At 43.1% G+C, this 25,630-nt stretch overlaps 3 protein-coding genes across 6 annotated transcripts; 2 read left to right on the top strand and 1 right to left on the bottom strand.

The window, feature by feature from the left end:
- The first annotated feature begins 384 nt into the window (after nucleotides 1–384).
- On the top strand, nucleotides 385–7,881 carry LOC137916711 (serine/threonine-protein kinase MAK-like). Its single transcript, XM_068759683.1, has 15 exons — nucleotides 385–485; nucleotides 1,444–1,498; nucleotides 1,634–1,755; nucleotides 2,385–2,467; nucleotides 2,637–2,769; nucleotides 2,928–3,099; nucleotides 3,542–3,709; nucleotides 4,086–4,349; nucleotides 4,926–5,125; nucleotides 5,273–5,412; nucleotides 5,484–5,621; nucleotides 6,204–6,290; nucleotides 6,928–7,047; nucleotides 7,305–7,400; nucleotides 7,721–7,881. The coding sequence occupies exons 1-15, from the start codon at nucleotides 385–387 to the stop codon at nucleotides 7,879–7,881; spliced, it is 2,040 nt and encodes a 679-aa protein (XP_068615784.1).
- A 526-nt stretch (nucleotides 7,882–8,407) lies between these two features.
- Nucleotides 8,408–9,874, bottom strand: LOC137916709 (transmembrane protein 14C-like). Of its 2 annotated transcripts, XM_068759680.1 has the most exons (6): nucleotides 9,812–9,854; nucleotides 9,437–9,588; nucleotides 9,249–9,334; nucleotides 8,897–8,998; nucleotides 8,735–8,822; nucleotides 8,408–8,636 (listed from the first exon to the last, which is right to left on the bottom strand). In XM_068759680.1, coding segments are annotated over exons 2-6 (336 nt in total). In that variant the 5' UTR covers nucleotides 9,439–9,588; nucleotides 9,812–9,854; the 3' UTR covers nucleotides 8,408–8,578. The 2 variants fall into 2 exon arrangements, with proteins under 2 accessions (XP_068615781.1, XP_068615782.1); XM_068759681.1 differs by lacking the exon at nucleotides 9,437–9,588 and having other exon boundaries at nucleotides 8,421–8,636; nucleotides 9,812–9,874.
- A 2,931-nt stretch (nucleotides 9,875–12,805) lies between these two features.
- On the top strand, nucleotides 12,806–23,408 carry LOC137916708 (transcription factor AP-2-alpha). Of its 3 annotated transcripts, none has more exons than XM_068759678.1 (7): nucleotides 12,806–12,838; nucleotides 16,890–17,309; nucleotides 18,437–18,488; nucleotides 19,662–19,884; nucleotides 20,567–20,685; nucleotides 22,104–22,245; nucleotides 23,120–23,408. In XM_068759678.1, exons 1-7 carry the CDS (start codon nucleotides 12,806–12,808, stop codon nucleotides 23,406–23,408), a joined length of 1,278 nt encoding a protein of 425 aa, XP_068615779.1. The 3 variants fall into 3 exon arrangements, with proteins under 3 accessions (XP_068615779.1, XP_068615778.1, XP_068615780.1); XM_068759677.1 differs by lacking the exon at nucleotides 12,806–12,838 and adding an exon at nucleotides 14,371–14,421; XM_068759679.1 differs by lacking the exon at nucleotides 12,806–12,838 and adding an exon at nucleotides 16,426–16,452.
- The last annotated feature ends 2,222 nt before the right edge of the window (nucleotides 23,409–25,630 follow it).

Below are 25,630 nucleotides of genomic sequence, written 5' to 3'. Positions count from 1 at the left end.
GGAATTATCCGGAGTGGGTTTTAGCCTCTGACTGTTCTGTGATTTTATTGTACTCGTAGTTGATTATTTCTCTGATGCTGCGGCTGATACGCATTTCCTTTCTGTCACTAAAGGTTTGCAAAGGAGCAGTGTCAGCTAAGCTACATCATCAGGACCAAATACTGCAAGATGACTTGAACTTCAAGAACTGGTGAACATTATCATATACTGGCCAATTGGAAAAGAACAACTGAAGTCCTCGAAAGAAGAAATCGGCATAACCAAGACGTTGAGGGGGACGGCAAACAGAAGACACGTCCAATCAATGAATCTGCGTTTTTGTTTCAATCACTTGTTTTAGCAATACGCAAAGTTAACAATCTGATGAAACCATCCTGAAGAACGATGAATCGCTACACCACCCTGAAGCAGCTGGGTGATGGCACCTATGGCAGCGTGCTAATGGGGAGAAGTAAAGAGTCAGGAGAACTAGTGGCTATCAAGAGGTGAGGATGATGATCGCTCATATATTGAAACTTTATATACCTGTCCTTCTCATGATGGCATAATAGTGAGGTCATCTTAATATGGTGACCACGGAGTGATTAAAATGGCAGAATTAGATTATTTTAACAGTTCAATTTGATTGTGCCTAAAGGCTGTTTTACATGCGTGGAAATATACATTTTGGGTTTTTTTATTTTATTTTTAAAATATTCCCAAATTCAGTTACAATTTCCATTCAGTCACTAAAAGAAATTCAGAGTGAAATCTCTTAATAGCGGCTACTGGCTTTCAGCTATCATCAGGCCAGACAACCCGTTTACATGCCCACGTTTCAGCAGCATGGCAGCAGGGTTCAATAATAGATGAGAAACCGGGCAGATGTCAACCGGCTGATCATTTGGTCACCATGCAAAACAACACAAGTGATGGTGACAGGGAGTGAAAGTAGAGGGTGTCAGGTTTCTGGAAGGGACAGACGAAACGGGCAGGTGGAGGAGAATAAGAGACCGGCCTGCTCGCGCTCTCACTTTTGCATCATCCCTTTTCAAGGACTGGTCAGAGATTCTGGGCAAACGAACAGTGTGTCTAATACATAAAGTAACATGCTGTAATAAAAAACGGACAACGCAATATACATCAGTTGAGTCAAAGTATGATTGACATTTACTTCCAGTTAAGCAAAAACAATGGAATAAGACTATAGTTTTTACTAGATCATCATATGTCATTTTACAATCTACAGCTTTTGATATTTGAGTTTTCACAAACTGAAATTAGAGACGCTTTGAAAAAGCGGAATTATTGATGCAGACACTAAACAATTTGTAAAGACAGTAACTCTTCTCTGCGTCGGGGGGCGATATGTGCTACATGCAAATGATGTACGGTATTTAAATTATTAGTTGAAGCCTATCTGATCTCCAAAGACTGCTCGTGTTTGTTTACCTTCTTACACAGAATGAAGAGGAAGTTTTATTCATGGGAAGAATGTATGGACCTAAGAGAGGTGAAGGTAAGGACCGTAACAAAACAGTTGCCCAACAGAGCCGTACTTTTCTAGTGTATTTTGCCAGTTAGACTGTAAGGATGTGTTTGTCGTGTTACGGAACTGCTGCTACTTTATCTGCTCCATGATGTGTCACACCAGTCACTGAAGAAGCTTAACCACGCAAATGTGGTGAAACTGAAGGAAGTCATCCGGGAGAACGATCACCTCTACTTTGTCTTTGAGTATATGAAGGAGAACCTCTATCAGCTTATGAAGGACAGGTGAGCCATAACGTACACACACAAAGGTTTGGAAAAGATGATCATCATGCTTTAGTTTAATATCATTGTATATTCTGTCACTAAGTACACAGCGACACGTGCACAACGGTGGTGATGAGATGATGCTCACGTTAGCGAACTCGTGAAAATTCTGCTAATTGTATTTTTTACAGAAGAAGATTCTTTCCTGAATCAGTGATACGAAATATAAGCTTTCAGATTGTGCAAGGCCTGTCGTATATTCACAAACATGGTAGGTTCCTTTCATGCGTAGCAAGTGCATGAAAGTGGTTGCATGCTGCAAGATTCATTGAATAATTATGCAAAAATTACGATTAAGCTATGAATTATTAACTGTCGCAATGAAAGTCAAATTGATCAAGAATCCTGTGGTTTGTCAGCCTCTGTCTGCCTCATCTAACTCTTATTCTGCATTTTTGTGGTTAATGGATGTGCAAATTCCCCATTTCTATCTTTAAATATCTTAAAGATATAGCTTGGACTTGTGTTTATACTTGCACACAGCCAAACCGCATGCAGCTTCAAGAGTTATCATTCTTTGAACACTTTTGTCCTGTCTCTTTTTACCCTTCTTTCCTTTCCTTTCCACTTCTTTGCTCTGCTGCCAGAGAGAATAAGATGTTCTCAGAGAATGAAATTAGGAACATCATGTTTCAAGTGCTGTCTGGGTTGGTTTTTGTGCATAAGCATGGTAAGAGGCTTTATTCTATCACTCTTAGACTCATCGCATGACCTTTCAGTTGTAGTTTGTTGTGTCCTTCTCTGCTTGTGATTGTGATTTGATACGTTCAGAGTATCTCTCAGAAGGTGACATTTATTGCGCACACAGTGGCTCAGCTTTGACGTCAACCTTTCTGCAGGGTTCTTTCACCGGGACATGAAGCCGGAGAACCTCCTGTGCATGGGACCAGAACTGATCAAAATAGCAGATTTTGGACTGGCCAGAGAGATCCGCTCCAAACCTCCCTACACGGACTATGTATCAACTAGATGGTGAGCATGCTGTCCAGGCAGCAGAGGAAAGCCTACGCATCAACTGCGTTGTGCTCAACCCATTGCCAATTCAGGGGATAGTAAACGTTTCATTGGGAGCTTCTGTTTTTGGATCTATGCAGCTTGGCGCCTCCTTTATTTCTTTGCTTTCTGCCCAGGTACCGGGCTCCGGAAGTCCTGCTCCGGTCATCCACCTACAGCTCTCCTATTGACCTGTGGGCCGTGGGTTGCATCATGGCTGAACTGTACACTCTCAGACCTCTTTTTCCTGGGAACAGTGAGGTGGATGAGATCTTTAAGATCTGCCAAGTCCTTGGCACTGTCAAAAAGGTGAACAGAAACTGGAGGGACATTTATTCAGATGATCCAAGCAGATTTATTGAGAAAATAACGTTTCAATTATAGAAATAACTTTACATTGGACAGTGTTTATGTGGTGCGAAGAAGATTAAGTTGTTTGAACAGGATGCATATTTCATTTCAAAGACATTCCCCATATTCACTCCTTTTTAGACATATTGCTAAGTAGAAAGTAGCTCGAGCCCGCGTTTGGCATGACCCAGCCAGGAACTGCTTTGTGAACTACAAGGGAAGGGTTTCAGTGCCTCTCATATCACAGGACCGAATGGCACAAAGTTGTTGAGTCCAAACGTATGGCACTAAAAAACATGTAAACCCACTTTTGCATTCGCTCACATTACTCACATTGTTCTCTCATATGATTATCAGACTTTACGCTACGTGATTAATAACCAGTTGTCTCCTCCCTTAGATGGATTGGCCAGAGGGTCACCAACTGGCTTCTGCTATGAACTTTCGCTTCCCTCAATGTGTGCCGACACACCTGAAGACCCTCATCCCTAATGCCAGCAATGAGGCTATTGCTCTGATGAAGGACCTGCTGCAGTGGGACCCAAAAAAAAGACCCACTGCTGTACAAGTAGGCAAAGCCAAGCCTCAAAGTCAGATCTAAGCATCCGATTCATCTTGATGCTCATGGATGCAGTCATTTAGCTTGAACTTTAAAATAGACACCCGTCCACAGGGATTTTCATGGCAGCACAACTTTTGCCATCTCAGAAAGATTATATGTAGTTCCGATACTGAGTTTGGGTTTTAATTCTGTCCTATGAGAATGTTTGATTAGTCAGCAGAAGATTTGAGTGTGCAGTATTCATGTTGTTGGTGCATACAGTGTGTCAGGGAATACCTCAACCTGAATATATCTTGATTGCATGAAGAAAAAAACCAGTGCTTGCAGAATATTCAGAATAACAATGCGTCCCCATTCCCTCTCTCTCTCTCTGCCCATCAAGGCCTTGCGTTACCCATATTTCCAGGTAGGTCAGATCTTAGGCCCTCGTCCTCAGAGCCAGGAAGTCAAGAAGGTCCCGACTAGGCCGCAAGCACAGAAACAGGCATCAGAGACCAAGACTGATGCCCAGCAGTCTTCCTCTGAGTCCAAAACCTCCGCATCCTCCACCAGAAGCCAAAAGCTGCAGCATCACCAGCATCACCAGCCTCTCCAGCCAATCCCGCTTCCCCAAAGCGACAATAAACCAGCAGGACTCAGCCATGCGGTGAGTGTCTACAAACCAGATCATTATTTTTTTGAATGTCATGTTCAAGACAATGTGAGAATGAAAACAACACTAATTATATATTATCTAATATATAAAGGAGAGCCTCGTTCTTATTGCTGTCATCGGCCCGATTATTTAACCTTTATTGTATAGAATCTATTTTGCAAGGGAGACTTGGACAAAAGGCCGAACTGGTGCAAGCAAAACATCCCAAAGCATAAAAAAAAGAGAAAGAGCTGTGGCATTGTGAGCTGGAAACAACAGGCTGTAGATATATGAGGGTAGTTTGAGGAGGATGGCTTTGTGAATAAAAATTAGCCAGTGGTGTTGTCTCCCGAGTGTCAGTGAGAGTAGAGAAGTAGAGAACACAGTGATGGGTGAAATGTCAGGTTCTGTTCGTGCACTGGTTAAGGCAGCCGAGGAAGCAGCATGCATATAAATAATGTCCCCATTATTCAAAGTACTTAAAATATTGTCTTCACTTTTTTTTTTCCAGGCAACAAGGTTAAAAAAACGTTCTGTTTCTGTCATAAAATCCCATCAGAGCCATCATTATAACGTCTTCTTCTGCAGAAAGCAGCACCAGTGGGCAGGGATAATACTGTTACTGGTGGTGGGACCCATCCCAGCCGTCGACGCTGGGGACAGACGGTCAACAAGACCACAGACAGCTGGGAGGAAGCCGACCCGTCAGAAACCGCAGCCTCCAACTCCAAGAAACCCAGCCTGGGGAACGCGGAGGAGGGGACGAACCTTACGGAGCTCCGCCCACAGTGAGTGTGAACAGAACTGGATTAGCAAGTGAAGCATGCACAAGTTTCCATTGAATTGTATGATAATAAATATAGTATACATATGTATCAAAAATGTGCTATTTAATGCATTAATATGTGTTAAAGCATTGCATTGTCTTATTTCAGACCCAAAGAGCAGAAACCTTTATATTCCTTCAGCACAGTTACTAAGTTACCCAACAATGTTAGGATTGGACAAATGGACTCCAATCTCCCAGGATCTGCTGCACGGCGGCACTATCTGAGCCAGTCGAGATACTTGCCAGGTAAGAATGCACGACGACCAGCCAATCGGGCACAGCTGCTCGTTTAACAATCTGATTTCTGCTGCTTAAAGGTTTGATTGGGAACAGCCAGACTTCTGCCACAGACAAGGAGTTGAGTGGCATGACACTGCGTGACCTTTGGGAGAACTCTACCAACACCGTACTCGCTCCTATTGGAGGAGGACTATCTGTCACCAGAGCCAATGCAGGTAATGACCGATGTCTGATGAAGATGATTAAAGATGGCTGATTTTAGGGTGGATCGGCCTCAGGCTTCCGAGTTTCACTTAGGAAGTTAAAGAAACGCTGTCAATCAAAATGATCATCATTCAACATTTATTAAGAGATAATCATGAAGTTCAGAGCTGAGGAAGACTCTTGGGTGAGATGTGAAACATCTTCATCCCAACTTAAACAAGTCCGGTTGTTTCTTCGTGCCTGCTCTGCGACACAGACAGTGTCCCGGAGACTTCTATATACCATTTGTCATGTAGGCAGACACACACAGCAAGGATTCCCTGCTGCCTTCCCTCCTTTCTTCTCGTCCTCTGTCTTTTTTGTTGCTTATTCATGAGATGAAGACTGCCGGCACAAGATCAAGTGCTCCTTAAATTGCACTCGGGTGCATCCCCTGCTCATTAATTCCATCTATCACACACTGTTTTGATGCTACTCCCATACACCACCTATGACTTTATACTGTTTCCTTTCAAATTCCTCATCCTTCTTTATGTTTGATTGCATGCATTCCTCCTTTATCTCTTTTTTTGGGGGGGGGGCTGCGAGACTAGAAGAGGGCGCCTCTAAATCTGCAGATAGCCCATCAGAGAAAACTGTTGTCAAAGAAAGAGCGCTGGAGAAACCCGATCTCTCCAAAGGTATTTGATTGAGGTGACTTTTCCCCATTGATCTCCATGTAGATCTCTCCGACTCCTTCACTGTGAGATACTTGTGATGCTAATGCTCTTCTGTGTATAAACACTGTAGTTTTAGTTAGTATGGCCGCTTCAGTTATTCACCCAGCCACTTACCATGTGAAAGGGAGGCCAACTGTTAAATGCTCTGCAGGAGACTCCAGTACACATACGCAGTTTAAGCAAAGAACTAAGAACTCCCGCAGCTGAATAGATGGTAAATAACACGACGACCACATCTTCATAAGGAAACAATGGGGATTTTCTCTAATTATACTGATAACCATCACACGACCGCTGGTGAGGCAGACTGATGGCGTCACTCGAAATGCTGAATGAGTTCATTCACTCGATCTCAGTCACCGTTTGGGTCTTTATTAGCTTCTGCATATGCAGTAGCTGTGCCACACGCATTCACACAGACAATGAATGATTAATTCACCGCAAATGTGAATTATATTTTTTGTGTGTGCATTTACTCAAATGTCCCTGATTTGTATGTTTTAAGAGGTGTTTAAGTCCATGCTAAAAGGGCACCTGGAGGATTTACTGGAGAAAACAGACCAAAATAACAGCCCATGCATGCTTTCTCCTCTTTTAGGGAGTTTTGTGAGCACCAAATACAACCTGTCCGGTGCTTATATGCCTTCATTCCAAAAGAAAGAGGTGGGCTCTGTGGGACAGAGAATCCAGCTCGCCCCCTTGGCTGGCCAACAAACAAGTAAGATTTTGTTCCATTTGTGTAAAATATTTGATTCTTTTAGATCGATTTCCTTTGTCCCTACTTTTACATATCAATTACAACCACTATCAAACATTGTTCATTAAGTAAGTAAATGCCGTTTGTGGATTCTGTTAGAATTACGGCTCCTTTAAGGCCTTCCTGTTTCTCGTCCTTCTCCCGACTCAAACTCTAGTTTCTTACTTCCAAAATCTCACTCATTAGGACTGTCTCTTTTCTTTTTCCACTCCTTCCAGTCAATCTCTCTTCCTCTCCTGATAATCAAAAAGAAAAACCAAAACTTGCTAAGGCCAAGCCCATATCCAACTCATCTTTCAGTGAAACTAATGAAGGTATTGACATTTCTTAAAACTTTCCATTCAGGCTTTTCTGCTTCACGTTTGAGCCACTGTGTTCTTATTTAAAGAACACATCTTATCATGTAATGTTGCAAATGCATAATTTCCATTTCTTCCTCTCTTCTATGAATATAAAAAAAAAAACTTTTACTCGTTAAAAAATACAAATCATATTTATTTGCAGCCGATGTGAATATCTTTCATCACAAATATTAAGGCTGTTAGTAAAATAAAAAAAAAGTAAACTTGCTTCCAGGTTTATATACGGTGCATTTGTGATGTACAGTAAATGACACACTGGCATGTTAATCCAGATTACGATGGCTGGAGGAGAAGGGCGGACAGGACACAGATGAAGGGGAGCAGCTACTCGGCGCTGGGGAAAGCCTCTGGGAATCTCCTGAGCAGAGCTCCTGCTGTACAGCCCGTCCATGGCAGGGTGGACTGGGCCTCCAAATATGGTGGAAATCGCTAGTTCTGTCGGACGATGCTGCTCCTGGGACCACGCGGGGACACATCTTCAGCCTAACAAGTCGACTCTAAACTGCTGAATTCTGTATGTTCCCCAAAACCAACTGCAGCAGGATGCGGTAGAAGCATTAGACAGTGAACATTATTTTAAAAGACGTTTCTTTTATGCTGCAGTGGCATCATTTCCAGAGAGCCTGTGACATGTAGTTAAAGTGTACATTCAGCATGCCGCCATGATGCTGATGCCGTGTGCAAGACAATCCCCAATGTTTTCCTGAAGCACCCAGTATGAACCAATTCTAGCATTAATGTTGGGATACTCTGTATAGTCGTATTTGTGTTTTTATCGTCACGTATCATTTTACTAATGACAAGCACGTAGTCTTTTATGTTCCTCTTTTATTTACCATAGGTGAAAACCCCCTCTATAAAAGGACTTCTCAGCCCGATGTCACACCACACACCTCTTTGTATTGTGAGAAATAACTGAATGTTTTGTAAACATTTTATACAAATAAAGTTCATATTGCATTCATTCAAAAAAGGGCGAGAAGAGAGATATTTTCATTCTCAAATTTACTTTTTTTCTTTATTAAAAAAAAAAAAAACTAACATTTGATTAAAACTCAAAAGTAGACAATCAACACTAACAAACTGCTCCCGAAAGAGAAGATGGAGGACTTGTCAAAATGTTCACTCCATTACGATGCCACTGGTTTCCGAAGCAGCGCCATGCTGAGCTTTCCCACCATCAGAAGACTGGGAAAAAGGGAATTGTATAGTCATCAAAAATGTGTTCAGAGCATATGACGAATACAATAACAAATACATCGAAGTCCTATGAAGGAGATTCATACCTTGCTCCAGCTATCAAACCAGCTGGCATGAACTTCCTGGAGCTGTAGAACCGCTTTCCCATGACGGCAGCCAGACTTCCCGATGTAGCTGGAAGACACCATGAGGGCGTTTCACTCTTTACCGAGTAAATATACACTACATGATATTCTTAGTATACCAACCAAGGGAGACCCAAACATTTTGGGGGTCATTGGAGACCTGGTAGGCGCCACAACCTGCCAGGCCACCAAACACAAGGCCGGCAGCGAGGGAGGGGACACTGCCTTAAAAAGAAAAAGACACAGCATGTTAATGTTACAACAAAAAGTATAAGTACAAGCATGGATACCAACAATGCGAATCTGTTCCGACAGTAAACAACGCGATATGGATAAATGCAGTAAATTTTGAGCAGATCCTTCCACAGCGTGGCTCATAAACACAGCTAACGATACACGTCATCACTTTAGAGATACTTTTGAGTCCACCTTTATCTTTTTACCTGCTCATCAACCCCCAGTTTCCAACACACACCTGCTTTGGCATAACCGACGACTCCTCCTGATGCAACTAGGCCCGCGTATCCATATCCGAGCCAATCCACCGACATGTTGGGACACCTGTCAGGGTCACAGAGAAAGAACCATCACCGACCAATCTCAGTCGTGACCGTAGGAACTATTTACACCGAGTCCGTCGACCTCCTGTTCTGAACTACTCACATCGAGGCGAGAACAGCTAAAGGTTTGACCGACTGGCTGCGACGCGGAGCGGCTACGGAAAGCTAGCTGCGGCAGCAGGAGCTACAGAAGCGTCGCATCGATCTCTGTCCCCGCTCCCGCCTGGTTTCTGCTCAACTATCGTTGCGTTATGGCTGTAAAAGATAAATGTGTGCGTCCGTCTGGCTCGTTAGATAAGATTAGCTGAAGCGACGCGCAGACGAGACTCACAAATACACACGCAGGGATCACAGGAAAGACGAACCGTATTCAATGTACATTCACACCGGATCTGGAGGATGTAAAATGTGTTTCCCGTGGACGCAGCGGAGTTTCAAATACTTTAAATTTGAAAGGTAAAGGTAACTTGTAACATACCTTGCTAGTCCAGTTTGTCCTCTGTCACGACCAGCCTTGTTCTCCACCGAACATAAATAATCGACGCACAAAACTATGAGGCAGAGTGGCCGATGGGAAATGTAGGCGCTTGTGTTTGGGCGCTGCGTTCGAAGAAACGGGAATTCATGAAAAGTATAATAATGAGAATAAGAATAATCTCAAAAGAACAGTTTGATCTTATCCTAATAACTGGAAGCATGAGAAGTCATGTTGTTGTTCTTTGAGGAATATGTATTCATATATTATACAAATTATATTATTGCTTGAATTATGTTTGTAAAATAATGTGAAACATGCATTATTAGTCTTAGTATTGTTAGTGGTAGTAGTAGTAGTATGTTCCTGGTTAATGATTCAATAATTATTCCTCTCCTACAGATTCGGTGCCTTTAAACCAGGTTTCATTGTATTTCTATAATGTAGAAGAATGGAAGCCTGTTTACTGACAACAAAACATCCGAATTGTAAGGAAAACTGAGACTCATTTGACTTCAGGGTGCTTTCACACTGCCGTTCACTGAAGGATCGTTGACGACCATGACAAACTGGGTCGGTTTTTATTTGAAGCCACAAGATGGTGCCATAGGATCAGAATAAAGTTGTGTTTTAAACTCGGTCCCAACGGTTCTCCATATATTTTGCTTTACATTCAGAAAATAAATGCCTGCACACGAAAATCACATTCAATCTTTGAATGTGAGGTATCTGTATCGATTCTGCTGGATGCTTGTAATCGGGCTTAAGAAGAACAGGTGGGTAAAGGTCAAAAGGAGTGTCAAGGGGGCGTCTATTTATTTAAATGGTTAAGTTTTAAATAATGCTGACATTTTCCTCATGTATTTTTGACCCATTGACATTTTTTTTTACTTCTAATGGCACGAGTTTGATTCTTCGATTCCTTTTGCGGCGGGTCTTCTCACTTCTGCGGAAGCAAGGTGGCGCTCGGAGACAATCTATCCTTCTCGGACAGAAGCGTTTTGTTTCGCGCAGTGCGCCCGGAACGCTCACCCAACACACACACACGCTCACCCAACCCACACACACACACACACACACACACACTACTGACATCTGGATATCTGTCGCGTCTTCAGCAATCAGCTCCACGTGGTGCGATAGGAAGATCACACTGCATCATGACGATACAACTTCAGAAGTTAAGAAATGTTTCAAGTTCCCCGTCAATCCAAAACAACGAGGAAAAAAACCTGGTCGGAATTTTTCACCCATTTTCTTCTTCGAAAAAAAAAGACGCAGAATTTACGAATCTGTCACACACGCACATTTAATAATAATAATAATAATAATAATAATAATAATTAATAATCATCTCAACATAAATGACTGGCTGCGCAAAAGGCCCGAGGTGCAGCCGTTGCCGCCGCCTATTAAACACAGCTCACGGTTTTAGGATGCTGAACTTTGCCGGAGGGCCGCTGCTATATGGTGCTGTGATGGAAGTGGTTGAACCGAGCCTTAGACAAACAGACTGGATATTCAAAACGCACCCCGCAAAAACTTACTCCTCCCTGGGTGCGCACAGCCTCAAACAATATCCCCCCCCCCCCCCCCCCCCCCACACACACACACACACCTCTCTCCCCCAGCTCCCTCTCTTTTGTCCAGTCCTGTTGAGGTCTATATAGCTGCAGGTATTGTGTGTGTGTGTGTGTGTGTGTGTGTGCAGTTAAAATGTGCTCGTGTTTGAAGTGAAACATGAAGGCTTGTTTTAAATATTAACACCAGAATACAAAAAAAATAAATCTATACGTTATATGTGGAAGGACGATAAAAGATTTATTTGGGGAAATGCAGACAGAAATTTGTGAAATGTAAAAAAAAGTTATCAAAATATATATTTTCAATGTCTGCCTTATGGATGCGTAACATGCGCGTTTGATTTCGAGAATCCATACAGCTGTCTGCAAGCGACATGCGCCGTAACCCTGAGCCTCCCGTCGGTGTGTGTGTGTGTGTGTGTGTGTGTGCGCGCGCGCGCTCCGTCCGAAACTTGAAAGAGGAGAAAAGAGGTTTTGAACCAAAGCTTTGACCATTATCACTTATCTGTGTGCACGTGTTGCTCTGCTTCGTGTGGGTGCGTGTGTGTGTGTGTGTGTGTGTGTGAGAGAGAGAGAGAGAGAGAGAGAGGGAGCGCGGGGGGAGAGCTCATTCACTCTTGGCCGGAGGGGTCTACATAAGTATGTATTAGAAATAAACACTGGATAAATAAATAATGAGCCTCACAATAGCAGGATTGCTCTCTGTGCAGAAGTAATGATGTCGGCAATTAACCTTCAAGTTTTTGAATCGATTCAGTTTCATTTGCAATGAGAATTCACGTTTTCTAAGAGAAAACAGTGAAAAATTAAAAGGTTAAGTATAAAGCAACTAACACGCTTTGTTAGCTGAATACAAACGTGTACTTTACCTGTAGCTTGCTCCGTGTATTCGTTTATTTATTTGCAATCATTAGGGACAAATTAAAACCACCAGCGCAGCTTTTAAATTTACACGATGCAGTTTGGCACCTTTAAAATGATTAAGATTAACAAGTCTTTATTGCCATGTGTATATCACATCAGTGCGCACGCACACACACACAAGAAATGTCACTTACACGGCCCTACTATACTTTATAGCTTAAGATTTCCTTTTTTTTTTCATGCATTGTTCAATAAAAATAACTCGTGATATAGAGTATAAAAAAGTGTCAAAGTGTAACGGCTTAGGCCTTGTCGGCAATCCTACTTTTTTCCCAGGTCGTATCTCCTTTCTCGTCCACACCCGCTGCACTGCGCATGCGTCACCTGCTAGTCCCGCATCGTTTTTTTTTTATGACCAGGTGAGGCGATCCAGTCCAGGTAAAAAAGTAAGGATTTACATCGGGACCAAAAACTCAATGAGACAGACACGGAATCAGATCGCCTAAAACAAAACAAAAAAAGACCACCAGCAGGAAGCAGAGGACAAAGAATGTCCATTATGGGCAAAATGGGGGAATGGCAGGTATGTCCCGGTTACCTTCAGACAAAGAACAGCTGTGAAAATGCGTGGAAACAGTTTGAGGCTGTAGAAACCGTGAAATGTTTTGTCAGGTATAAACTCTTGCGTTTAATGGGAGATTATTATCTGTTTTATAATCCGGGAGGATATAGAGAAATTAAACACACTTTCTTTGAGAAAGTCTCCTTCGATGATGCCATAAATTGTAGGGCTCCTTGTTTTGATGTGAAACGCTGATCGCGTGCTGTTGGGTGTGAGACTATGTTTAGGATACAGGATTAAGGATTGTTTTCAGGTAGATTTGGGAATATATTCTGAACTGGGAGTGACATCGTGCGCTGACAAATAATCGTCGCGTCTTTGAAGGGTGTCACTTTTCCCTCTACGCGTATTTCTCATATCTTTAGCTGTTTAAATTCGGACTATATGTTTTAAACTTTCAAACCACACAGCATCCCCACTGAGGACTTTCTACTCCTTGCTTTGTATAAAGTCATGAGAATCCGTATAACAGAGTTTCACTCCTTCCCAGCACAGACGTCACATCTCCAGGGGAAAAAAAAAAACCCAAAACACACGTTTGCATAGCTGTCATTGTCAGCCAGTTTCTGTCCTCTATTCTCATTAATAACAACTGTTTGGAAAAAAAAAAGAAAAAAAAAGGGGGTGCCCCACCAAAAATGGTAATCCGGGATTTAAAGCGCGAGGAGCCAACGCCTTAAAGAAGTGGCGACCTGTCTGCTGACCCACGACCTGCTGAGGTTGAAGGCTCGGCCGGCGACAGGGCAGAGCCCGGCGCGCTCAGCCGCTCATTCAAATGAAACGAGGCCATGTTGTTGTGTTAATTATTAACATTCCCACAAAGCGCTGCGCCCTGACAGGTACAGCCGCCGCTTGGGCTCTGCATGCTCACCTTTTTAACATAACATTCAAGGAGGCGCTTCTCAGGGTCTCCGTTCCCAATGGGATTAAAATAACCGTTTGAGATTTAAAAAAAAAAAAAAAAAAAAGAAAATCAAGGGTGGGAACAAAGTGTGTGACACGTTGCATTTGCGTTGACCTGCTGCATATCTTCACATCAAGCGCACATCAACATGACTTGTGCAGGACAAATCAGGACACTTAAGGGTTAAAATAGAATTTCTTCCGAGTGTAAAATAATAGAAGAAACCGTCCCAGGTGCGTGCAGGTCCCCACGCACGACCATCAACTCCCCCCACAAGCAGCAGAAACAAGAATGTGTATAGCGTTTGCTGCTTTTGGCTTTTTACCTGTGCGCTGTCCATTGGTGTTGTGTGGGCAGATGAGGGGGGGGGGGGGGGATATCAAACGGCTGTTGATATGCTAATGAGGCCCTGTGCCAGTGTTATTACAGAGCTGCTCCAGCCCTTCACTTCCACCATTAGAGGGAGACCTCAGAGCGCAAGACAGACAGCAGGCAACAGCTTGAATAAAAGTAGTTTTTCTGAGCACAAGTCACTGAGTGAAAACAAGACCGAGACGAAACCCAAACTCAATATCCACCTCAGCAGCCCATGAAAATGCTTTGGAAATTAACTGATAACATTAAATATGAAGATTGCGAGGTAAGGGGCTCCTCTTTTATTTACTTTTTTTCCTAAGGAAATTAAATGGTTTTAAATTATTTTAGGGACGTGATGTGTATTGATTTGATACAAAAATGTCTTCTTTTTTTTTTGACAGCTGTTAGTGGATGCATTTAATTTATCACATCTAACTTCGGGATGAATGCAGCCATGATTTCTTTCTATTAATGTTCATATAGCTTCGTTTTTTTTGGTGTGCAGACTATTTATGTGAATTTATATTCGAAGATAATATTAAATAGAATAATAACTAACAACAGTTATTACCATTTTTATATTGAATCGTTCTAACAGATGTGTTTATAATATTTTTAATATGTTAACATGTAGGTTGTATTGGTTGGCTATTTATTTTTTCTAATTTAATAAAAAAAAAATAGAAATATATTTAAAAGTATTATACATTTTATTATAAATAAATATTTTAGCTACATTGAACGTGAACGCGTTAACACAAGCTGCTCTATTCATTGCTTAAAAAAACAATAATTGCAATATACCTACGATTGGAGCTGCTACATCGTGCGTGCGTGCGTGCATATGTATGTATGTGTAGAGTGCATACAGTGAGATATTGCTGTTGTGGACATAGACAAAGTTTGGCAGTAATATCAGGGACTTAAAGTGGAGAAGCCTGTCGAACGTGTTTTCACCCGAGTCCAGTGCCGACCGGGAACAGGGAAGCAAAAGCTTGGACACCTCCGTGTTCGCGTTGTGGGGGTTTCATTCTGTGCAATCCCCCCCCCCCCCCCCCCCCGAATATATTGATGTGATAATACGAAAAATAATGAACAGATTGACTAAATGAAATTTGGAAACGAAATTCGAGCAGTCTCTGTCGTTTCGTAATTTCTCCACATGCGCGTCTGAACAGGAAGGGGAGTGGAGCTCTGCTATAGCCGCGCGTAAAAGTTGCTTAGCGCGCCGGATCCGAGCGGCCCTATATCCATTGACTTTGGATATCTTGATTTTCACCGTCTTTCCGGGTCAAAGTTAAAACTGTGACTCGAGAAGGAACCGGTGGATTAATTCAGCTTCGGGAACGAGCAGAGCGGAGACCGATGGAGGACAGCTCGCTGTCGGAGTCTGAGGCGGAAAACAAAGGGACGCGTAGTAGGAATGAGTCGGCCAGAGAGCCGCCGGCTGCTGGATTTACACCCAAACCAGAGGTGCACATTGTTTCCTTCCATGGCTTCTTCTCCCTCTGTCTGCGGTCCACCTCCCTTCATTCCTATGTCTTTCTTTCAATTTTGCGCTCTGGCCCTGGGACCCTTTTAAGATGCCCCCCCCCCCCCCCCTCTCTCTCTCTCTCTCCCTCTCTGATTCGTCAGACGGGAGCGAGTGTCCCTCTTTTTGTCTCTCTCTTTCCACTCCCTCCACAGTCTCTCACTCCCTCTTTCTCTCTCTCTCTCCCACCATCTCTGATTAGATATACTGATTCCTTCTTTCAATGGACGTCATTTAAGCGCAGACTCCTGCCTTGACTTGCGTCCTCCGCGCTTCATGCCCGATTTCCGGCCATTCTTTCCTTATTATTAAGTATTCCTGTAATACTAATAGTCACGAATGCGTCCTGTTAGGAGCCCCAAGAGGGAGACGACAAAAGCGGCTCTTTTCCTAATATGAGCTCAGGCGAAGGGACGGCAGAACTGTGATAGAAGCCAGGAGAACAGGGCGAAACGAGGGTTTACCGAGAGAAACGTTTCGGCACAAATTCTCCACCACCGCCGAATATCCGCAATTTTTAGACCCAAATGAAGGGCAGCGGGGATCTAACCATTTATCTCTGATGGATTATCGTCCTGCTGCTGTGGTACAGATCTGATCGCCGGGGCCATCGTTTGCAGGAGAGTCTTTTCGGGGGGTGCTTTGCTTTTTTTTTTTTTTTTTGATTTTGCTGGCCAATTTGCCGCTGCTCGCCCCTCAAACACTCCAAGTGTTTTTGAACTCTTTATTCTTGTCGCAGCAGAAATATCCGCTTAGATGTTAGTGCACAGTTTTTCAGCGATGGTAAGTTGCTAAAGCTTCACCGATGACAGACACTTAAAAAAAATCATTTGCATATTATTTATTATAATATTAGAGTTTTTTATTCCTAAATAATATTTTGTAAAGCGGCGCATGCTTAAATCATGTATATGAAATGTTTTTGGCTATTCTGCCCTCTAATTCAGTTTCTCATTGTTGTAATTCAGTCAAATTATTTATGTCAACCGGCATGAGGTCGGAGTGCTGGACGGTTGTCTTTATTGTGTAAAGTGAACCAGCACAAAGAATTTTACTTTACATAGATTCCACACTTCTACTTCTTGTCACCCACTCGGGCCATGTATATTAATGCGCGCGTAAACCCGCAGAGCCTCCTGCTGGTAAAACAAACATGCCTTGTTTTACAGCTCCGTCCTTTTACAAGTGTATTTATATGAAATGTCTTCCCGTCCTGTCAGGACCGTCACGACGGGACCAGCAACGGGACAGCCAGGCTACCTCAGCTGGGCGGCGTGGGCCAGAGTCCCTACACGAGCGCGCCACCGCTCTCCCACACACCGAATTCGGACTTCCAGCCCCCGTACTTCCCCCCGCCCTACCAGCCTATTTACCCGCAGTCTCAGGACCCTTACTCGCACGTCAACGACCCGTACTCCCTCAACTCGCTGCACGCCCAGCCGCAGCCGCAGCATCCGGGATGGCCGGGCCAGAGGCAGAGTCAGGAGAGCGGCCTGCTGCACCAGCACCGCAGCCTGCCCCACCAGCTGTGCCGGGAGTACCGCAGGGAAGTGCTGTTACCGTCCGGGCACGGCCTCGACACGGGGCTGTCGGACTCTATCCCTATCCATGGAATACCTCACTCTTTAGAAGACGTTCAGGTGAGGAAGCATTTATTTACCCGCCTTCCGCTTTCTGTGGGCTTAAATAAAACATTAACATTACTGTCATTGATTAAAAAGTACCGTTGTTCACATATTTTATAATAATTTTAATAAAAGTATGGTTATGTTTTTTTTGTTTTTACTTAAATATATTTATTATTGCATTAGTTAATGCACATAACCTCACATTTTATTTTGTCGTTTTAATAATATCAAGTTGTTATTATAATGCATGTATTATTGTTTAATAAATGACGGATGGGTCAGAGCCATTCAGTTTATTAGCTTCCTCGCGGAGACATTTATTATCTGAACAAAATGTATTATAAATAAAATGTGTTCGTTTTCATCAAGAACATTTTGTAAACAATTATATCTGTAATTTTATTTATGAAACATATTTTCTAAAAATGGTGTTAGTTGACAAAACAATATGTGCTTTTATTCGAAATGATCGCTTCAATCTAATTAAATTAAATTGATTTTTTTCAAAAGCGCACAAAGGTTTCTTTATGCGTAAAGTTGGAGGGAAGTTATTCGATTTGCTTGAAAAAAAAAGAAGAAGCTCGCCTTTCTTTGCGCACAATCACAGCGCCATATACATTTTACAGTGACAGGAGAATTGATCTGGGAGGATTGAGGTAAAGCGACTATTATATCCTGAAGATACATGATAAATGAGCACTAATTTTCACAATAACCTCCATTCTAATTTGGAATATTCCACCCAGTTTTTTTTAATCAGAAACAAACACCAAATAATCCTCTAATTAGTTCATCGGCCTTTAATAGGCTGCTGTCGTAATTACTATCCAATCTAGATTATAAATTTCCTTATGAGTAGAGCCAATGTGAGGGCGGAATTAGGTCAGGATTATGGGGCGACACATCTTCGTTATTTAAATCTGAATTTAGTGTACAGCGTCCGTCAGCGTATAACCCACGGAAAACACAGTAATAACAGGTATGGGCCTCGAGAGCCTCCATTTTAGGCGATTGCGACTAATTGTGTCAGGCTTTGTTCGACGCTGCGCGTCCTGTGTTGCGTTCACTGACACATGGACTGAGGCTGATAATTTTTACGCTAAAAAAAAATTGTTGCTTTTGTCGCATTTGTATCACAGGCTCTTGAGGATCAAGGACTCCACATTCCCGATCAGACTGTAATTAAAAAAGGTAAGCAATTTCCTCCGAGATCATCATGCAGGTTTCTGCACGCTGCACACAGACACTTACGCGCACGCACACACGCGCACCCTTCGCCATTCTGCTCGAGAGAACTCGGTGCTATACGCCTGACTGATCCTAACACGCAGTACCCTATTTTTCATTACATGGTTTCCAAGTGCATCAAACTGGCTGCACCTTTTTTTTTTTTTTCCTCGCAGATGGAATTTACTGTCAGCGTTTCCGGGCAGTGGGGAGATGCTCATATAGCTGGTGGGCTCAGTCATTGATGGTCAAAAATCCGGGCCCATAAACGATCCTATAACACTTCAGCGATGAAAGCCAATAACTGAATTACACCATGCACGCGCTAATTTAAAATGGAAGCGTGGTCCCCGCCTCGTGAATGACAGGTCCAGTGTGGGGACTCGAATAACATTATTGAAACATGATTTTGGGGAAAAACACCAGCTTTTAATGTTTTGGATGGTTTTCTGTGGGGGGAAAAAAAAAAAAGAATCAGGTTGATTTATATCGTTAAAGACGCGCCATGACGTCAAATCAGACCAGAGCTCACTTGATATGGAGCCATTTTTTCTTTCTGTTTCTTTTGTGAGTCCGTCTATCTGCGTATCAGCATGATAATTGGCTTCTTATATTAGTAATCTCCAGAGTTCGTTTAACTCCTATTGTCTCCATTAGGCTCCCCCGAGCCATTAATGTCACAAGTGATCTATCCAAAGGCGCACGGTCCCCCTTTGTCTCCGGTTACTGCGCGCCACCAGAACGGAGTGAGGCCCATATAGTGCTGAATCACACGGGCTGCGGTGTTTTACCGGAGATGTGTCAAAATAGGAACAGCCCTCGGTTGGACTGGTTTCTTTGTGCATGTAGCCGAGCGCGTTACTGAGAGTGCTCACTGCGTACTGCTGAGAGTTTAACATAATTATAATAATAATAATAATTATTATTATTAGTTGCTAGAGGCTTTTCTCTGCATACTGCGCGCGTACACATGAGGCGCTAAACTCTAAATCCGGGGCCTAAATCCCCCCCTTCTCATTTAGTTAAGGCTCTGCATTGCATGAAATTCACTGAGCACGTTCTCTCTCTCCTCTCCCTCCCTCCCTCCCTCCTTCTCTCCATCCCACCATCCCTCCTCTCCTCATTCTTCATTGCTAGGTCCAGTGTCCTTATCTAAGAACAACATCTCCGCCATCCCCGTCAACAAGGACGGCCTTTTCGGCGGGGTGGTGAACCCCAACGAGGTGTTCTGCTCGGTGCCGGGTCGCCTGTCCCTCCTCAGCTCCACGTCAAAGTACAAGGTCACGGTGGCGGAGGTGCAGAGACGCCTCTCGCCACCGGAGTGCCTCAACGCCTCCCTGCTGGGCGGGGTGCTAAGGAGGTGAGTCTGTCGGAGGCCGCAGAACTCTCTGCATCCATATACCTGTACACTTGTGAGCGCGTTCTCTGCTCCTTGTGCGCATGCGCCTCTCTCTTCCTCTCGCTCGCTCTCTTCTCGGTACCAAGAATAATTAAAATCGACCAACCATGACAACCGAGCTCCTGCATTTAAAGCAGGAGGGGTCTGTTAAATTCCATATTAACTTCCCAAGCGCTCTCTCTCTCTCTCGCTCTCTCTCTCTCTCGCTCTCTCTCTCTCTCTCTCCCTCTCTCGCTCTAATTAATGTAGGCCTAGTCTGTTTCAAGCCCAGCTCTACAGGCCCACTGAAGGCATTACACATGAAAACATTGGTCTCCAGTGAACAGTCTACTGAAGTGCTGCAGACACGCAGCCAGTAATAGTGCTGCTTATTAAGTAGGGTTTTATTTATTCATTTTTTTACAGTGTTTGTCTGGTGGAGAAAAGGGCTGAGCTCTTTTAGTATTATTTATAGCTCGTCTTGTGGCTGTACACTGGAGGGTTCAGCACATTCACCTTTTAATTAATGCGAAAGGATCTGAACCACAACCCGGGCACATGTTTATAGAAAGTATCATCATATATGTGACTTTTTTTACGTTTGTCCTTAAATTCACTCCTATCGTCCAGAAGTTAACATATCTGCTTTGTTTTGTTGCCACAGGGCCAAGTCAAAGAATGGAGGGAGATCCTTACGGGAGAAGCTGGATAAAATCGGCTTGAATCTACCTGCGGGCAGACGTAAGGCAGCCAACGTCACCTTGCTGACGTCACTCGTCGAAGGTAAGTCTGGTGCCTTAAATCGCATTCCTCTTTCTTTCTTTCTTTCTTTGTGTTGGAAATCAGCATATATGCACTCATCCGTGTAATGTGGACCGACTTTGCCTCGCAAGTAATAAAGCATGAAGGATGTGTGTTGTGTTGCGTGTGAGAGAGAGAGAGAGAGAGAGAGAAAGAGAGAGAGAGAGAGGCTTTGCAGCGTTGGCCTTCACTCGCAGGTCCACGACTGGCCTAGTTTACGCACTGGATGAATTTGTGTTGAAGTCCAGTTAATTATTGAGTGCTGCTTGTTTATTGGGCACCGCTGAGCTGTTTCACCTCATGGATGAGAAGTCGATTGATTTATTATAGCCCTGCATTGGTTCAAAGAACATGAATACAGCCCTGCACGCGGATATGGCGCTGCAAGTTCTGATTTTTTAATATAGTGGTTTAATTCCTTCATTAATGTCGGACTTGGGTTTCCACTGAAGACTTTTGTGGCATGCAAATGGATTAGCGCTGACCTATAAATGAGTCAATTTACGGTGCGCTGTGGGAAGATGCCTTTTTACGCGGATGAATCCATTTTGCTTGCAGAGTTCAGTGTCGTGGTATTTGGTGTGCAGTGGGTGTAAAAGGTGAAAGCCCGCCACGGTTCATTGGTCGCTGTTAATCAGTATTGCAGGAGAGGAACGCGCGCAATGTTTATTGAGCTTAAGAGAAATCTAGGAGCTGTATTGTAATGAGCCTGGAGAAATGTATGATTCTGGGTAATAAGGGACGGAGGCACGTGGGGGTGGGGGGTATAGGGGGGGGGGTTGGGGGTGGATGGCAGCAGGTTATTTAGTGAAGGGACACTGCGTTTTCCGGAGTGTTGTCGTTGTTTATGATCCGTCCCATTTGGTGGAAACGAGTTTACTGGACTACAGCATTGAGACTAATTGACGCATGCGTTCTTCCGGATCAGAAGCTCCCGAGCAGGAAGCTCCGCAGTAAAAAATTAAACTGCTTCAGGAAATTATAACCAACGAACTTGGAAGGAACAAAAAAAAAAGTCAACCTGTACAACCGGACAGGGAATGAAACCTGGACTTGGGACAGAGAATATGAGATTTAAGCCATTTAAAATGATCTACTGGACTTTCAGTAATGTGCAGACACTAATCAATGACATGGCCTTATTGTTCCTCCTCCATATTGAACCCTTCTCATGGTATGAAAGAGTTGGACGCATATTGACAGCTCGCATGGGTCTTTCATTACTTTCCTCCAGGCTGCAGGAAGACGCAGGTGCTGCTGCTGCGCTGTCTTTGCGCAGAGACCCATGCATGCGCCCAGACTCTATGCATTAATCTATATAGATAACTCGCACACGGGCAGGGATCCGCATTTAAGACGCGCACGCGTTCACCCGCACTTTCTTTCCTCTTCTTCCTCAGGAGAAGCGGTTCACCTCGCCAGGGATTTCGGTTATGTGTGCGAAACCGAGTTTCCAGCCAAGGCAATAGCTGAATATGTAAACCGTCAGCATTCCGACCCAAACGAACAAGTCCAAAGAAAAAACATGCTATTGGCTACGAAGTAAGTGTTATCATCACATGTCACGCACCGAATGCATGCCAGTCTGTGCCACGCACGCGCACGCACACACACGCACGCACACACATTTCGTAGCTGTCATCATTGCACCATGTCAACATCAGCCCGCAGACACCAAGCTGATATTATTTATTTTTTAGCCACTCACACTTTTACATTTTATTTAACGTCTCTTTTAATCACACGTTTCATTCAGACGCCTCTTCTCTGTTAAACACGCGATTCCATATAATATTATAACTCATTATTAATTAATGACACGCAATTAAACGTCCTGCTGCTGCCGTGCATGTTGGCCTCGGCCCACCACACGCACGCAGTCATATTTACTTTGCTCGTGTTTTCAGTGACACGTTGCTGGTTCTCATTTAGTGCTGCCATTGGATGGTTTTTTTTTTACATAACTGATGGCCCGCTATAATCAAAGTGTCAGCTTTAACCGCTTCATGCAGGCGTTTTTATCCGTATTATAACAGACATACCCGAACAGTTCATTTAACGGTGGGAAATTATTTTAACTAAGTTATAAAAAAAAAGGAAATTAATAAAGTGAATTTTTTTTTTTCACTTTAGGTTTCTGTTACATATTTTTTTTATTAATAACTGAACTTCAAAATGTAATCTACAAAAAAAACTCATATTCTTTTCATTACATTTATATATATATATATATATATATATATATATATATTATAATTGACTGGTCACTTCAGTAGAATTTACATCCCGGTCTACCTGATTCTAAAATCGCTGTTTGCCCAGATTGATTTACATTTTTTTTTTATGACAACAAATGCTAGAAGGGATTTTCATTTTTTTTTTCACTGTGAGTGATACGTTCCTCGTTTTGTTTTAGGCAAGTCTGCAAAGAGTTCACAGACCTGCTGTCCCAGGACCGCTCGCCGCTGGGGAACTCACGGCCGCAGCCCATTCTTGAACCGGGAATCCAGAGCTGTTTGACCCACTTCAGTCTCATCTCGCACGGGTTCGGGACCCCGGCGCTGTGCGCGGCCGTCACGGCCTTACAGAACTATCTGACGGAGGCTATCAAAGCAATGGACAAAATGTACCTCAACAACAACCCCAACAGTCACTCAGATAACGGCACTAAAGGCGGAGACAAAGACGAGAAGCACAGAAAGTGACGTTTCCATCCCACCTTCACCGGAGGCCAAACCCCCAGGGCCCTTCCTCAACACCGACCCCCCCCCCAACCACCCAGTATAAATATTATAAATACCTTATATAAATACTATTGATAAAGTTAAACGTGCCACTTCCTGATCTTGCGCAGTTTTACACTGTTTTTTTTTTTCTTTTTAAACATTCCACTTTGGATTCACCGCGAAAGGACGCGAGAATCTTCTCCCGCCAACACCTGAAACGTAAGAAAAGTTATTTAAAAAAAAAGAATAAAAAAGAAGCTGCCATGCAGGGACAGCTCCAGGTCGAGGACAAGGTGTCTTTCCTCAGCCAGAGAACTTTTTTTACGTACCCCCCCCTCCCCCCCCCCCCTTATTTTTATGAGCTGCAACGAATGGACTGAAATCCAGCGACCCCTCCGATATCTCAATGCTCAATTTTACCATTGTGACGAAAACGAAACTAAAAGAGGATGAATTCTTATCAGTATTGTGAATAATAAACTTGAAAAACAACGAGAAATTCCACAGAGCTCCACGTCATGACTTCAGTTGTAGACTCTAATACAAAGTGACCCCACTTGAACTTTTTTTGAATTTCAACACGATTCGCGCTTATATAAGGGAATCGGTGTTCATGTATGTATATATTTATTTATGTGTAATTTAATGGGAATTGTAAATATGGTGCGTGTGTTGAAACATCTTTTTTTTTTATTTATCTGGTGCCTCCTGTTCTAGTGGGTTTGAATATTCGGTTAGTTCTTCATGTGATTTTTATGGTTCTTATAGGAAACAGAAGTTTGGGGTATATTTTTTATTTCTCTGGGATATTTCAATTCAGCCCTCTTGTAGCATGTTGAGGCGACATTGAAGCAAGTGAACAAATTTAATAGAAATAAACTTCCATTTCTCTCTATATCATCCTTATTATTATGATTTTTAAATTTGAGACAGAGTGTAAGTGAGACCCTAAGAAGAACTGTTTTCTGTTTCTATTTTCGTTTTTATACAAGCTTTTATGTGTTGTGCCAATCAGAATCACCTCTTGTTCTCTCCTTGAAGCACCATAAAAGCAATAAATGGAATATTGTCTTTTCTTTTTTTTTTTAATTGTTGGAAGACATTCAAAAGAAGATTTTTTTGGGACCACCTGATATCTTGTTATGTCCGATAATGTCCAATGGAGGCGGTTTTAGCTGTGTTGTATAGACATGTGCTGGCAATAGTTCCCATGCCTGTCAATGTATTATAGTCCTTTGTTGCCCAGAAAAAAATAAATATTTGATACGCTTCATCTCAATTTTTATTCATATATTTTATTTTTATTTTTAGCTTGATACGCCCGGGTGTGTTTTTTTTCCCTCCATTGTGAACGGCTACTGTAATTGAGTTTACGCCTCCCCCGACGATTGCTCCCTGCAATAAGCAGCTGAACTCATTGTTTCCCCTCAAGTATAATAATAAAAAAAAAAGATCTTGCTTTAAACTCCCTAGTTCAGAGCACAGGATCGAATGCGGGCCAAACGGCGCGCAACAATGGATATGCTCGCGTTTGAAGCGCTTTACGCAGCGCCACCCCTCCAGCTCAAACCCTCTGAGATAGGCCTGCTATCCAACGTTTGGATGTTATAGGCACTCTCTCTCTCTCTCTCTCTCTCTTATTCTGCGCCGGAGCCTAATTCAAAGACATGCATCAAATATTTGTTGTGTTGTTTTGTCCCACAGTGTAACCAATGAACAATCGGCGCTCACGCTGCTGCGCTTTTATGTATATTCCCTGATATAATGATAACCCTTTCACAACGGATATCCCCGCTCTAACTGGTGCTTAGTCTCATTTCGTTGTGTTTGGCTGAGTGATTCTACATCACGCTGGCTGGAACAGCAACTCTGACGCTGGCCTTTGGTTCATTCGGCGTCGTATCTCTGCAGAGAGCAAGGCCATTGCATAACATTTGATTTTGATTGTATATTGATGGCGTGGCACCTATAGCTCGAAAATCAATCTCGTCTGGAGCCCGAATCAGTCTGGTGATATATGCATTTTTGGTATTGTTTCTCGCTTTCCTCATTTCACTGTCTGGTAACCATGCAGTTTAAAATATTGTAACACTGGGTGACCCCCCCCCCCCCCCCCCTCCCCTTCCCATTCTCTTCCCAATCTCCTCTGCAGCCATATTTATTATCTGCGCGATTGTGGGGCCCATGTAGGTTTAATTCTG

The sequence above is a fragment of the Brachionichthys hirsutus genome, unplaced genomic scaffold (genome assembly GCF_040956055.1).
Source record: "Brachionichthys hirsutus isolate HB-005 unplaced genomic scaffold, CSIRO-AGI_Bhir_v1 contig_416, whole genome shotgun sequence".
NCBI lineage: Eukaryota > Metazoa > Chordata > Actinopteri > Lophiiformes > Brachionichthyidae > Brachionichthys > Brachionichthys hirsutus.
This window is presented reverse-complemented; position numbering and strand designations above follow the sequence as displayed.

Excerpts from the sequence above, each read along its gene's own strand:
- LOC137916711 (XM_068759683.1), top strand. The coding sequence starts at position 385 with ATGAATCGCTACACCACCCTGAAGCAGCTGGGTGATGGCACCTATGGC. Across the intron at positions 3,100-3,541 it reads TCCTTGGCACTGTCAAAAAG|ATGGATTGGCCAGAGGGTCA; the intron begins GTGAACAGAAAC and ends CTCCTCCCTTAG. Across the intron at positions 3,710-4,085 it reads AAAGACCCACTGCTGTACAA|GCCTTGCGTTACCCATATTT; the intron begins GTAGGCAAAGCC and ends CTGCCCATCAAG.
- LOC137916709 (XM_068759680.1), bottom strand. Across the intron at positions 8,999-9,248 it reads CGTCGGTTATGCCAAAGCAG|GCAGTGTCCCCTCCCTCGCT; the intron begins GTGTGTGTTGGA and ends TTTCTTTTTAAG. Across the intron at positions 8,637-8,734 it reads GGTTTGATAGCTGGAGCAAG|TCTTCTGATGGTGGGAAAGC; the intron begins GTATGAATCTCC and ends CCTTTTTCCCAG.
- LOC137916708 (XM_068759677.1), top strand. The coding sequence starts at position 14,371 with ATGAAAATGCTTTGGAAATTAACTGATAACATTAAATATGAAGATTGC. Across the intron at positions 18,489-19,661 it reads TCAGACTGTAATTAAAAAAG|GTCCAGTGTCCTTATCTAAG; the intron begins GTAAGCAATTTC and ends CTTCATTGCTAG. Across the intron at positions 19,885-20,566 it reads CTGGGCGGGGTGCTAAGGAG|GGCCAAGTCAAAGAATGGAG; the intron begins GTGAGTCTGTCG and ends TTGTTGCCACAG.